Below are 15,313 nucleotides of genomic sequence, written 5' to 3'. Positions count from 1 at the left end.
TTATTTACAGGTGGAGACTCGTTCCCGCCGGACTCTCTCTGCTAGGTCTGAACGCCGACCTGCTTGCAGCGCCGGCCGTCTCCCGAGTGCTCCCTCCCCGTCTGTTACTGCTTGTCTCCGCCTTCGCTGCTTGGCCTAACTGCAGAGCCAGCCGCTGGAGCCCCAGCCCGACGCCCAGGAAGGATTATTGCAGTACCTGCCACCAGCTCGGCTAGCTGGTGAAACCACAGCTTTTTCTTTTTCTTGCTTTTCTTCGACTTTGGATGCCAGAGGAATCGATGTCCTTGAGGTGCTGCCGAATTGCAGGTAAGTCCGTTTCCAATTCGTCGCCACTGTTGTGTCCGTGTGTTAATAGAGACACTGAAGACAGGAGTTGGTTTCACAGGTGTTTACTGAACAAAGTCTGGAGGGGAACTAACTGATACAACACAATATACAGGCTTATATAGCCCGAGTGGCCATTACCGGCATTACAGTACACAGGGGGCTCTTAAAGGCACATACACTACAATTCTCGTTGGTGAAAGTTCTGTCCAGATGATTTCTCTTTTCCATAAGGAAAGTGATGAAAGTATTACCCTTGTATGGTGCATCTATGGACTGCTCACTGGCTCACTAGACTTAAAAACCTAGATCTTGCAATGCTCTGATGGCACAGAACCTTGTTGGGAGAGTGTTTGGTTCATGAAGTTTGCATTTTGTGGCAAAGAAAACTGGAAGGCAAAGGGAGGCTGCATTGGTGGCCTTCACCAGCCTCATTGTATTTTGCAAATTATATTAATCGGGCCCCAATTCAAATCTCATGTCCGCTGAGCTAGCTTCATCCCAGTATTCAGCTCACCATCCAAGTGAGCATATGGTTAATGCAGTGGCCTTCCTGAAGATAGAGTGCTGTAAAAGAAGTGAATTTTAAGCTTCTGGTTTTTTTTAACAAAGCATTGATGTTTAGTTGAATTTTGGTCCTAGATTTAGCTTCAGTTGCTATGGAGGTGCCATTTATGCATAAGAGCATTTTTTTCAGAAGATTTTCCCCAATACAGTATTTTTGTTTGCTACTACAGTTAAAGTTGCAGCAAATAAAGTACTCAAGATGGAAATTCCTTTCAAGGGTTCTCTGTGCTACATCATTTACATGAAGATGAGTCCACAAGGAGACGCCAAATGCAGGTGCATTAACACCTGACGTACTACCTACATCCATCAGTACACTACGGCATGCATTTCTAGACACTCCTATCTGGACATGTCAGATGAGATATGTCTTCTCTGCTTCTGTCTCACTAGGGAGGTTGTCACTGACCATACCACCTATCCAGGCTGACCTGCAGACAACTTCTACTACAGGGATGGCTCTTCACATAACTATGATTATCATAGCATTTTATGCTCCTAGATCCTTCCATGTCACTACAGTGGACATCTGCTAAGTCAGCCAGTGAGCAGTCCATAGATGCACCATACAAGGGTAATACTTTCATCACTTTCCTTATGGAAAAGAGACATCATCTGGACAGAACTTTCACCAACGGGCAGGGTTGCCAAGAGTCCAGGGTATCCATGTACCCATCATGACTCCTCACATCAACCCTATTGCCCACATGAGCAGAAAGGGATTCCATACAGTTGACATTCAGGTGGTGTCTGTCCAGAGAAACATCATAATGCAAGTAAATGCAAGAAGCACTCATGATAGACCTGTACTCACCAGTACTTCACCCTAGTGTTATACAGTTCAAAATGCTCTCTCCAGACACAACTCTTGGTTGGAAGAACAGAATTTATAAATTATTATTGGCTGTTTAAGTGTCAATTGAGAGATGCTGGTCATGTGCTGGTCCCAGAGGAATTGAAGTTTCCAAATTCGTGTTGTGTTGGAATAGCATCACAAACATCACTCAGCATGTTCAATCCAACTGAAAGGTGGATGCAAGTTTCTATTGGAGTTGTTAATGTTGCACTGAATGGAGAGAAGGTTTGTATTATTGTAACATTATGCGTATATTTTTCTCATCAAATAGGCTTTCAGCAGAGTATAAAGATAATTACAGCCCTAGTATTGTTCAAATTTACATTTTATAATATCTAAGGACACTTTTTTCTTGCTCTTTCTGCCAGCTTTCAGGCATTCCTGATCTTTTAAATGGTTGCTTTAAGTCTGGGGAAGGTTTGTGTAGTACTAGTTGTGTTAATACTAAGTGTGCTTGAGATCTCTAGTGACTGTAAAAGCTATATTAGCATTGGCCATTTGGGACTGCGGAACTAATTTTTAATTGTCTTTGTGATTTAAGCACCTGCCTTAAGCAGTTACACCATGGAATAAACAAATTCCTCGGCAGAAAGGTCTCCTGCCTGTCCTTTTCCTTTTTTATAATTTTTTTTTAAAAAGGGCCCACCAAGCTGAATTTATTCTCGTCTGAACAACAATCTGGGTTATGCTATTCCCCACCCCATTTCCTGTCCCTTTTCCCCAGTTTCTGTCTGTTTCATGGTTACATGGATGCCACTTGTTCTCACCTTTCACTTCACCAGCCTCCGAATTGGCTGCAGAATTTTCTACCGTCTACAACATGATTCCACAACCAAGCACATCTTTTCCTTTATAGAGGGACCATTCATCAAGAATACCCTTGTTCATTCTTCCGTACCCCAAATTATCAGTGCCTTTCCCCGGCACTCCTAGTGCTAACACATCAGCTCTGGATCTATGTAAGGGAATAGAGCTGCTTTGGCAGATGTGGGCATGTGTGCTGTGAGGAGGATGCTGAGAAACTCCAGGATGATTTGGACAGGTTGGGTGATTGGGCAGAAGCATGGCAGATGCAATATAATGTGGATAAATGCAAGGTTATCCACTTTGGTGTCAAAAACAGGAAGGCAGATTATTATCTGAACGGCAATAGATTGGGAGAAGGGGAAGTGCAACGAGACCTGGGTGTCCTTGTGCACCAGTCGCTGAAGGTAAGCATGCAGGTGCAGCAGGCAGTTAAGAAGGCAAATGGTATGTTGGCCTTCGTAGCGAGAGGGTTTGAGTACAGGAACAAGGATGTCTTGCTGCAGTTGTACAGGGCCTTGGTGAGACCACATCTTGAGTATTGTGTGCAGTTTTGGTCACCTTATCTGAGGAAGGATGTTCTTGCCATGGAGGGAGATCAGCGAAGATTCGCCAGGCTGATACCTGGGATGGCAGAAATGACGTATGAGGAGAGAGTGGGTCGATTGGGCTTATACTCGCTGGAGTTTAGAAGAATGAGAGGGGATCTCATTGAAACTTATAAAATTCTGACAGGACTGAACAGACTAGATGCAGGAAGGATATTCCCGATGGTCGGGGAGTCCAGAACCAGGGGTCACAGTCTAAGGATAAGGGGTAGGCCATTTAGGACAGAAATGAGGAGGTATTTCTTCACCCAGAGAGTGGTGAACCTGTGGAATTCTCTACCGCAGAAGGCAGTAGAGGCCAATTCATTAAATATATTCAAGAAGGAGTTAGATATATTTCTGAAGGCTAAAGGGATCAAGGGATATGGGGAGAAAGCAGGGACAGGGTACTGAATTTGGATGATCAGCCATGATCGCATTGAATGACGGAGCAGGCTCGAGGGGCCGAATGGCCTACTCCTGCTCCTATCTTCTATGTTTCTAATTCCCAAGGCGAGTGTTCAAATTGGAGGAGTGACTTACAGAGTGCTACACACCTACCTGTACTGGAAAGGCCATTCTTGCCTCTACTTAAAGGGCTGCAGCAGTCATCCAAAGTAGCAAAAAAATTATTTAAGGTTTCAGCTCAACTTACAGATCAACTGCAATAAAACACCTCACAGAGACAACTGCTCTTCCAAGAAATTAGTAAAAAGAATTTGACCTATTTGGCACTCCAAGGTACCAGTAGCGTGGTGCAGAGTGCTTGGAAGGTGGTAGCACAAATTGTCAATGATTTCTTCTGGGTTATGTCATGGGAACAAATGAACAAAAATGTGCCAAACTGAAAAAATATGCTACGATCAGGCGACTCACCTAAAAATTGTTTAGAAACAGACCATAATTTGTTCATTGCTTTGGTAATCTAAAATAGTTATTTTGACTTCTATGAAAACTTCAACTCAAAGTTATTATTGCATAATGTGAACTATGGGTGTCTTGCTGCCAAACAGTGACGATGCCTTTTGTTTACCTTGTTTACCACGGGATCTTGATGACAGTAAGTTCAGTAAATTCACTGAACCACTTCAGTGTTACTAACGAACTTTGAAGTGACCAGCTCTAGTTACATCTGTCCAGTCAAAGCAGAAATGAAGTGGCTGGTAATCGTTTTAGTTTTAACTTACCTTACAGAATCTGTCATCAGGTGAGTGGTTTCTGAATCCTTTAAAGTTAATGAAATAAATGCAATGTTTTGTGACAAATATGTATCTTGAACTATTGATCTGAATGGAAGTAAACTCGAAGTATGGAACATTGCAGAAGAATGCATGAAATCTGATTTTGAAGGTATGTATAATAACTACAGTATGAAATAATGAGCTTACAGTTGATACTGTCTTGTCTCAATCTAAGTTATAAATGTATTTAAGTAAAAAAGCAATGTTACTGCTAACTGAACTAGAAAATTGAATATAGATACACAAAATGTGGCATATAAATCGTACCGTCACCTGATATATAAGTCATATCTTCGCAGAGGTTTCTCTCAATAAATTTGGGGGAACAATTCATGTAGCACTGTGATTAATGTTTTTCAGCTGGCAGAACAGTCACTGGTGCAATTTGTACACTAATACAACCAAATAAACTGACTATTACAATTGTCAGCCTGTATTTGATTGTTGGGTACTGAATTCAAGATAGCGCCTTTGTTGCCTTTTGATCAAAGTTTCAGCATGGAACTATCTAAAAGAGAAACTTAAATGTGATTTTTTTGTTTTGTGCCTGCTGTCATTTTCAGTTGCGTAACAAAAAATGAAAGTTGCCAGTGAGTACCAGCACTGCACATTGGTATGTAGAACTTTTATTTGGAAATTTCTTGCACTCCGCATAGTTTTAAAGAATGAAAAATATTTATGTCTCGGTTTTGTGGCAGAATCTGAAATAACAACCAAATAAAACATTAGTTTGGAAAATAAATCAAGCACGCAAGAGTACTCATTGCATATTTCAAAAAGCTTAGTTGCAAACATGATATGAAATGACAATGGAAGTGCAGCAGGACGGAGTTAATGCACAATTAATTCTGCATAGGCCTGACCCGGTCATAAATCTTAGGGTCAGATAATTGAAATAACAGTAGCGGGACAAGTGTGAGAGTCCCACCAGCAGGGAATCAGACACACAGGTGGGGGTGCTGGAAAATTTGGGAGGGGTGCAATGCAAGGCTGCAATTCTGTATTTAAAGGGCCGTAAACAGTTAAAGGACTGAGCAGGCTCCTGGAAGAGGAACTGAAACAGCTGGTGATCCACTTTAGGTTCAAGACTGGCAAATTGGAATATTTTTCTAAAAGTCAAGAGACTAGGAACTGTGTCGGAGCAAAGGGATTTAGATGTCCATGTGCATAAATCACCAAAAGCTAGTGCAGAGATACAAAAAGTAATCAAAAAGATTAATGGAATGTTGGACTTTATCTCAAGGGGGATGAATACAAAGAGGAGGAAGTTATGCTTCAGTTGTACTGAGCCTTGATTAGACCTCATCTGGAATACTTCATTCAGTTTTGGGCACCGTAGCTTAGGAAGGCTATATTGACGTTGGAGGGGGTACAGCGCAGATTCACCAGAATTATACCTTGCCATAAAGGGTTAATTTATGAGGACAGGTTGTGACATGAATCAGTCATTCATGAAAGAAAGACTTATGAAATAATACTGAGCAGCCTGTGGGTGGCGCTGTCCAGGGAGAGTATAAATACTCAGGCATGGGCCCAGCTTGCGCAGGACATTCTTAACAGGAACTAGTGAAGGACACAACTAGACCTCCATGTTGTAAAACAGTTGATTAAAGCTTTGTTTAACACTTAGACCAAGTGCCTAGTAGTTTTCTTACGTCAGGTTGCATAAGCTTGGCTTTAATTCCCTTGAGTTTAGAACATTTTCGTCAAGTGCCTCATATCGTGTAATGCATGCTAGCACATTGAAGTCTCATATTGTAGGCCTTTGCTCCCTGAAACCTACCATTATTATTATCTATTTTACAATTCCTGGCTGACATTGGCTGCAGGATCTGGAGACTGCAACAGTCAATTACCACTAAGCATGCCTCCTGCAGAAGTAGAAAGCACACAATGCCAGGGAACGCCAGGCCACAGGGGAGGTTGTGCCAATATCTGACATTTAACAGCTTATGAAGTGGAAGCAATTGTAATAATTAGCTTCAACTCTGGCCTGGCAGTTGGGGATGGAGATGTGTGAGTCTCTGTGCCTTCAGTGGGTTCATGAGAATATATATCTTCTTATTTAATGTTTATTTATATTCTTCAATCTCTTCAACAGCTACTACTTTCCTCAAAAGAGATCCTGCAAAGTAGCTGATTAAGACAGAATTCTGCTCAAGTAGACCCAAGTTAATAGTATTGTTTTTATCCTCCAGAGGCTGCAAATCAGGAGACAGATGAGAAAGATCCTGAAGAGCATGCCCTTGCAGTCCCCTCTACCTCTGGCAACAGTAGTGGCCATTCACCCACCCCGTCATTCACCCTTTCCCTTGCACTTAGCAGTACAGAAACACACACACTCGAGGGGGTACAGACAGTGTAGATGAGGAATTGATGCGTAGTGAGATACAGAGCACAAGGAAGCCAGAGGATGGAGATATGGAAGTGGAGCCTGACATAGTTGAATGGAGGCGGAAGACATATCAAACCCTGGCTGCAGAGCAAATGAATGATGATCTCAAGAGACCTGCCATGAAGAGAAGGATGGTAGTAGGGCATCCGACACATATGGAGTTCCGTGGCCCCTCCCAAGATGTGCGGCAAATGGTTGGGATAGCAGTGGAGTGCACTACCCTACTGTGCGCCAACATGCAAGAGGCTTTCAACTCGTTGTTGGACAGCCTGGAGAAAGTGGTAACTTCAAACTTTCCCCTGCTTCATGAGAGATCCAGGCAAGTCAGTCAACTCGACGCAAAAGTAGTGAACGAAGGATTGCAGGTCTTGTGGGACCACCTGGAGAAGTCAATGTCAATCAGTATACAGAGCAGCATCTCAGAGAGAGTAAAGGATATCTATGAGATCCGTTCTCCCATTGATTGCTGGCAATCAGTATCCTGTTCCTAGTCGCAGTGAAGAAGCTGGTGGTGTGCCCCAGGGGATGCTTACTCCTCATAGAGGAGCATTCTGTCAGGTCCTCGCAAACACCATCATCTGCCAAGAAGCCAATGACAAAGAGCCAGCCTGTCCTGTGTCTATCCCAGAACTTGGGGGTGCTGAGAGAAGGGCCACCTCCATCCCTAGAGGCTCCACAATATTTTTCAGCAGCTGTCTACATCTCAGATTCCAGTCCCTCAGGTGGCACGTAGATGAAATGTTAGAAGAGGGCAGAGAAATCTCTTGTGGGCACAAGGGGTGCACATGGTGACAAAACCGAATGTTTCTGTAAATAGTTGCAATATATCACTGGAGTATTTGATGTAAGGACTGTTGGTGTTGTGTTCTTTTGTATGACAATGTGCAGCAGGCATTGAGCTGATGAGGTTCAAGATTAGGATGTGATGTAAAAACAGAAAATGCTGGAAATACTCAGCAGGTCAGAACTGAGTTCTGACGAAACGTCATCAAGCTGAAACGTTAACTCTGTTTCTCTCTCCACAGACGCTGCCTGACCCGCTGAGTATCTCCAGCAATTTCTGTTTTTATTTCAGATTTCCAGCATCCGCAGTATTTTGTTTTTCTATTAGGATGTGATGGTTAGCTATGAATAGCATGGATTTTACTTAGACCAGAGAGAGGTTGGTAAGAGGAGGCAGATCATTGATGGGCTGAAAATATATATATCACGTGAAGTGGGATTCCCACTGGGAAACCCATTCTGCAGCTCTCAAATACTGGCTCAGTAATTTGCTTGGAGAACAATGCTTTCCAAAGGTATTGTAGAATTTAGGGCATCCTGAGTATAACAGAAACTTCCAATAGCTGGAACTTGGTTCAGCCGGCAGCATTCTCGTCTGAGTTGGTAGGTTGTGGCTTTAAATCCCACTCCAGGACTTGAGTTTATAATTTTATTTATAATATAATTTATTCGTTCCTGGGATGTGGGTGTCGCTGGCAAGGCCAGCATTTAATGCCCGTCTGTAGTTGCCCTTGAGAAGGTGGTGGTGAGCCGCCTTCTTGATCCGCTGCAGTCCGTGTGGTGAAGGTACTCCCACAGTGCTGTTAGGGAGGGAGTTCCAGGGTTTTGACCCAGCGACGATGAAGGAACGGTGATATACATCTAAGTCAGGATGGTGTGTGACTTGGAGGGGAACTTGGAGGTGGTGGTGTTCCCATGCGCCTGCTGCCCTGTCCTTCTAGGTGGTAGAGGTCGCGGATTTGGGAGGTGCTGCTGAAGAAGCCTTGGCGACTTGCTGCAGTGCATCTTGCAGATGGTACACACTGCAGCTACAGTACACCGGTGGTGGAGGGAGTGAAAGTTTACGGTGGTGGATGAGGTGCCAATCAAGCGGGCTGCGTTGTCCTGGATGGTGTCGAGCTTCTTGAGTGTTGTTGGAGCTGCACTCATCCAGGCAAGTGGAGTGTATTCCATCACACTCCTTACTTGTGCCTTGTAGATGGTGGAAAGGCTTCGGGGAGTCAGGAGGTGAGACACTCACCGCAGAATACCTAGCCTCTGACCTGCTCTTGTTGCCACAGTATTTATGTGGCTGGTCCAGTTAAGTTTCGGGTCAATGGTGATCCCCAGGATATTGATGGTGGGGGATTTGGCGATGGTAATGCCGTTGAATGTCAAGGGGCGGTGTTTAGGTGCTCGCTTGTTGGTGATAGTCATTGCCTGGCAGTTGTGTGGCGCGAATGTTACCTGCCACTTATCAGCCTAAGCCAGAATGTCATCCAGGTCTTGCTGCATGCTTCATTATTTGAGGAGTTGCAAATAGCACTGAACACTGCAGTCATCAGCGAACATCCCCACTTCTGACCTTATGATGGAGGGAAGGTCATTGATGAAGCAGCTGAAGATGGTTCGGCATAGAACACTGCCCTGAGGAACTCCTGCAGCGATGCCCTGGGGCTGTGTTGATTGACCTCCAACCATCACAACCATCTTCCTTTGTGCGAGGGATGACTCCAGCCAATGGAGAGTTTTCCCCCTGATTCCCATTGACTTCAGTTTTACTAGGGCTCCTTGATGCCACACTCGGCCAAATGCTGCCTTGATGTCAAGGGCAGTCACTCTCACCTCACCTCTGGAATTCAGCTTTTGTCCATGTTTGGACCAAGGCTGTAATGAGGTCTGGAGCAGAGTGGAACCCAAACTGGGCATCAGTGAGCAGGTTATTGGTGAGTAAGTGCTGCTTGATAGCACTGTCGACGACACCTTCCATCACTTTGCTGATGATTGAGAGCAGACTGATGGGGCGGTAATTGGCCGGATTGGATTTGTCCTGCTTTTTGTGGACAGGACAGGTTTCCACATTGCCGGATAGATGCCAGTGTTATAGCTGTACTGGAACAGCTTGGCTAGAGGCGCGGCTAGTTCTGGAGCACAAGTCTTCAACACGACAGCCAGGATGTTGTCAGGGCCCACAGCTTTTCTGTATTCAGTGCGCTCAGCCGTTTCTTGATATCACGTGGAGTGAATTGAATTGGCTGAAGACTGGCTTTTGTGGTGGTGGGGACCTCAGGAGGAGGCCAATACGGATCATCCACTCGGCACTTCTGGCTGAAGATGGCTGCAGACGCTTCAGCTTTGTCTTTTGCACTCATGTGCTGGGCTCCACCATCATTGAGGATGGGGACATTCATGGACCCTCCTCCTCCCGTTAGTTGTTTAATGGTCCACCACCATTCAGGACTGGATGTGGCAGGACTGCAGAGCTTTGATCTGATCCATTGATTGTGGGATCGCTTAGCTCTGTCTATAGCATGCTGCTTCTGCTTTTTAGCATGCCTGTAGTCCTGTGTTGCAGCTTCCCCAGGTTGGCACCGCATTTTTAGGTACGCCTGGTGTTGCTCCTGGCATGCTCTTCTGCACTCCTTATTGAAGCAGGGTTGGTCCTTTGGCTTGATTGTAATGGTAGAATGAGGGATATGCCGGGCCAGGAAGATACAGATTGTGTTGGAATACAATTTTGCTGCTGCTGATGGCCCACAGCGCCTCATGGATGCCCAGTTTTGAGCTGCTAGATCTGTTCTGAATCTATCCCATTTAGCACGGTGGTGATGCCAGACAATATGATGGAGGGTGTTCTCAGTGTGAAGATGGAACTTTGTCTCCACAATGACTGTGCGGTGGTCACTGCTACCAATGCTGTCATGGACATGCATCTGCAACAGGTAGATTACATAGAAACATAGAAGATAGGAGCAGGAGTAGGCCATTCGACCCCTCGAGCCTGTTCCGCCATTTAATGAGATCATGGCTGATCATCCAAATTCAGTACCCGGTCCCTGCTTTCTCCCCATATCCCTTGATCCCTTTAGCCGTAAGAAATATATCTAACTCCTTCTTGAATATATTTAATGAGTTGGCCTCAACTGCCTTCTGTGGTAGAGAATTCCACAGGTTCACCACTCTCTGGGTGAAGAAATTCCTCCTCATCTCAGTCCTAAATGGCTAACCACTTATCCTTAGACTGTGACCCCTGGTTCTGGACTCCCCCGCCATCGGGAACATCCTTCCTGCATCTAGTCTGTCTAGTCCTGGTAGAATTTTATAAGTTTCAATGAGAGCCCCTCTCATTCTTCTAAACTCTAGAGAATATAAGCCTAATCGACTCAATCTCTCTTCATACGTCATTCCTGCCATCCCAGGGAGCAGTCTGGTGAACCTTCGCTGCACTCCCTCCATGGCAAGAACATCCTTCCTCAGATAAGGCGACCAAAACTGCACACAATACTCAAGGTGTGGTCTCATCAAGGCCCTGTACAACTGCAGCAAGACATCCTTGCTCCTGTACTCGAATCCTCTCGCTATGAAGGCCAACATACCATTTGCCTTCTTAACCGCCTGGTGCACCTGCATGCTTACCTTCAGCGACTGGTGCACAAGGACACCCAGGTCTCGTTGCACTTCCCCTTTTCCCAATCTATTGCCATTCAGATAATAATCTGTCTTCCTGTTTTTGCCACCAAAGTGGATAACCTCGCATTTATCCACATTATACTGCATCTGCCATGCATCTGCCCAATCACCTAACCTGTCCAAATCATCCTGGAATTTCTCTGCATCCTTCTCACAGCACACACGCCCACCCAGCTTTGTGTCGTCTGCAAACTTGGAGATATTACATCTAGTTCCCCCGTCTAGATCATTAATATATATTGTGAATAGCTGGGGTCCTAGCACCGATCCCTGCGGTACCCCACTAGTCACTGCCTGCCACTCGGAAAAAGACCCGTTTATTCCAACTCTTTGCTTCCTGTCTGCCAACCAGTTCTCTATCCCAGTCAGTACCTTACCCCCAATCCCATGTGCTTTAACTTTGCATGCCAATCTCTTATGCGGGACCTTATCAAAAGCCTTTTGAAAGTCCAAATACACCACATCCACTGGTTCTCCCTTATCTATCCTACCAGTTACATCTTCAAAAAATTCCAGTAGATAAGTCAAGCATGATTTACCTTTTGTAAATCCATGTTGACTTTGTCTGATCCTGTCACTGTTTTCCAAGTGCTCTGCTATTATAACGGACTCTAGCATTTTTCCCACTACCGATGTCAGGCTTACCGGTCTATAATTCCTCGTTTTCTCTCTACCACCTTTTTTAAATAGTGGGGTTACATTAGCTACCCTCCAATCCATGGGAACTATTCTAGAGTCGATAGAATTTTGGAAGATGACCAGCAATGTATCTACTATTTCTAGGGCCACTTCCTTAAGTACCCTAGGATGTAGATTATCTGGCCCTGGGGATTTATCGGCCTTCAATCCCGTCAATTTCCCTAACACCATTTCCCTACAAATTCTGATTTCATTCAATTCCTCCCTCTCATTAGACCCTATGTTCCCCGAAATCTCTAGAAGGTTATTTGTGTCATCCTTTGTGAAGACAGAACCAAAGTATGTATTTAATTGGTCAGCCATTTCTTTGTTCCCCATTATAAATTCCCCTGATTCTGACTGCAAGGGACCTACACTTGACTTCACTAATCTTTTTCTCTTCACATATCTATAGAAGCTTTTACAGTCAGTTTTTATGTTCCCTGCAAGCTTACTCTCATATTCTATTTTCCCCCTCTTAATTCATCCCTTTGTCCTCCTTTGCTGAATCCTAAACTGCTTCCAATCCTCAGGTTTGCTGCATTTTCTGGCCAATTTATATGTCCTCTCCTTGGCTCTTATGCTATCCCTAATTTCCCTGGTTAGCCACGGTTGAGTCACCTTTTTTGTTTTATTTTATGCCAAACAGGGGTGAACAAATTCTGTAGTTCATCCATGCGATCTTTAAATGTTTGCCATTGCCTATCCACTGTCAGCCCTTTAAGTAATGTTCCCCAATCCATCCTAGCCAACTCGCGCCTCATACCATCATAGTTTCCTTTATTTAAATTCAGAACCCTAGTCTCTGAGTCAACTACTTCACTCTGAATCTTAATGAAGAATTCTATCATATTATGATTGCTCCTCCCAAGGGGCCTTGCACAACATTGCTAATTATTCCTTTCTCATTACATAATACCCAGTCTAAGATGGCCTGATCTCTAGTTGGTTCCTCGACATATTGGTTCAGGAAACCATCCCATATACACTCTAGGAATTCCTCCTCCACAGTATCATTACTAATTTGGTTAGCCCAATCTATATGTAGATTAAAGTCACCCATGATAACTGCTGTGCCCTTATTGCACGCATCTCTAATTTCCCATTTAATGCCATCCCCAGCCTCAGCATTACTGTTTGGGGTCTGTATACAACTCCCACTAACGTTTTCTGCCCCATGGTATTTCTCAGCCCTACCCATACAGATTCCACATCATCAGAGCTAATATCTTTCCTTACTATTGTGTTAATCTCCTCTTTAACCAGCAATGCTACCCCACCGCCTTTTCCTTTTTGCCTGTCGTTCCTGAATATTGAATACCTCTGGATGTTGAATTCCCAGCCTTGGTCACCCTGGAGCCATGTCTCCGTAATTCCAATTACGTCATATCCGTTTACATCTACATTTACATGGTGAGGACGAGGTCAAGTTAGTTTTTCCCTTGTGTTGGTTCTCTCACTGGAGGTGACGGAGGTTGAACAGTTTCCCGTTTGTTCTGTAAAGTCCAACACCGCCTTCAGTGTGCCAGTGCAGCCTTCGGTTGCTTCAGGAAGAGAGTGTTTGAAGACCAGGACCTCAAACCTGGCACCAAGCTCATGGTCTACAGAGTAGCAGTGATACCCACCCTCCTGTATGCCTCAGAGACATGGACCATGTACAGCAGGCATCTCAAAGCACTGGAGAGGTACCACCAACGCTGCCTGCGCAAGATCCTGCAAATTCTTTGGCAGGATAGGCACACCAATGTCAGTGTTCTCACTCAGGCCAAATCCCCAGCATCGAAGCTTTGACCACGCTCGATCAGTTCCGATGGATGGGTCACATCGTCCGCATGCCCGATACGAGACTCCCAAAACAAGCGCTCTACTCGGAGCTCCGGCACAGCAAGAGAGCCCCAGGTGGGCAGAGGAAATGCTTCAAGGACACCCTCAAAGCCTCCTTGAAAAAGTGCAACATCCCCACTGACACCTGGGAATCCCTGGCCCAAGATCGCACAAAGTGGAGAAGAAGCATCTGAGAAGGCGCCGAACACCTCGAGGGTCTTCGCCGGGAGCAAGCAGAAGCCAAGCGCAAGTCAGCCCAAGCACCCCACCCCTTCAACCACCGTCTGCCCCACCTGTGACAGAGATTGTAGGTCCCGTATTGGACTCATCAGTCACCTGAGAATTCATTTTTAATGTGGAAGCAAGTCATCCTTGGTTCCGAGGGACTGCCGAAGAAGGAGAAGAAGGTTTTCTCACCACCTGTCGCAGGCCCAGACTGGCAGCTATGTCCTTCAGCTCGGTCAGTAGTGATGCTACCGAGCCACTCTTGGTGATGGACATTGAAGTCCCCCACCCAGAATACATTCTGTGCCCTTGCTACCCTCAGTGCTTCTTCTAAGTGGTGTTCAACATGGAGGAGTACTGATTCATCAGCTGAGGGAGGGTGGTAGGTGGTAATCAGCAGGAGGTTTCCTTGCCCATGCTTGATCTGAAGCTATGAGACTTCATGGGGTCCAGAGTCAATGTTGAAGACTCCCAGTCCTTCCCGACTGTATATCACTGTGCCGGTGGGACAGGACGTACCCAGGGATGGTGATGAGGGAGTTTGGGACATTGGCTGAAAGGTATGATTCTGTGAGTATGACTATGTCAGGCTGTTGCTTGACTAGTCTGTGGGACAGCTCTCCCAATTTTGGCACAAGTCCCCAGATGTTGGTGAGGAGGACTTTGCAGGTTCGACTGGGGCTGGGTATGTCGTTGTCGTGTCTGGTCAATGCCGGTTTTTTACAACTGAGTAGCTTGCTAAGTCATTTAAGAGGCAACCACATTGCTGTGGGTCTGGAGTCACATAAAGGCCAGACCAGGTAAGAACGGCAGATTTTCTTCTCTCACGGACATTAGTGAACTAGGCGGATTTTTACGACAATCCGATAGTTTCATGGTCACCATTACTGATACAGGTACTAGCTTTTTATTCCTTATTTATTTATTTATTTATTTATTTAATTAACTGAATTTAAATTGGTGGGATTTGAACTCACGTCTCCCTGGATCATTAGTCTGGACCTCGGGATTATCTAGCCCAGTAACATAACCACTATGCCACTGTTCCTATAATCAGTGAGCCAGTATTTCTTTGCAGACTCATCACAAGGGTAATTAGTAAAAACATCGTCAGAAGAAATCATAGCATAAGAGTAACAACATGGGACTGGATGCGAGAAAGTGCAGGACAAGGATTTTTAAAATGGACTAATATAACAAAAAGACTGGATAAATCCAAGAAACCCAAGTTTGTTATATTGCTGCTATTACCTATACTTTTCATTCAAACTGGGATTGGCCTACTCCTGCTCTTATCTTCTATGTTTCTATGTTTCATATATTATTCAATGTTTTTGGCTCGAAAATGTCAAATCGGAAT

The 15,313-nt window shown here is 44.8% G+C and overlaps 1 protein-coding gene across 1 annotated transcript in view; it reads left to right on the top strand.

The window, feature by feature from the left end:
• Window positions 1–4,228: 4,228 nt before the first annotated feature.
• LOC147106340 (cathepsin E-like) overlaps window positions 4,229–15,313 on the top strand; it is a 37,158-nt gene continuing 26,073 nt past the window's right edge. Inside the window, exon 1 of the mRNA XM_086009363.1 lies at window positions 4,229–4,345. Coding sequence (XP_085865489.1) covers window positions 4,290–4,345 — 56 coding nt within the window. The 5' untranslated portion in view covers window positions 4,229–4,289. The remainder of the gene's footprint in view (window positions 4,346–15,313) is intronic.

The sequence above is a fragment of the Somniosus microcephalus genome, chromosome 16 (assembly GCF_052327205.1).
Source record: "Somniosus microcephalus isolate GS21.2 chromosome 16, FLI_Smic_1.0, whole genome shotgun sequence".
Lineage (NCBI taxonomy): Eukaryota > Metazoa > Chordata > Chondrichthyes > Squaliformes > Somniosidae > Somniosus > Somniosus microcephalus.
Note: the sequence above shows the minus strand (reverse complement) of the source record. Positions and strands in the feature narration are given on the sequence as shown.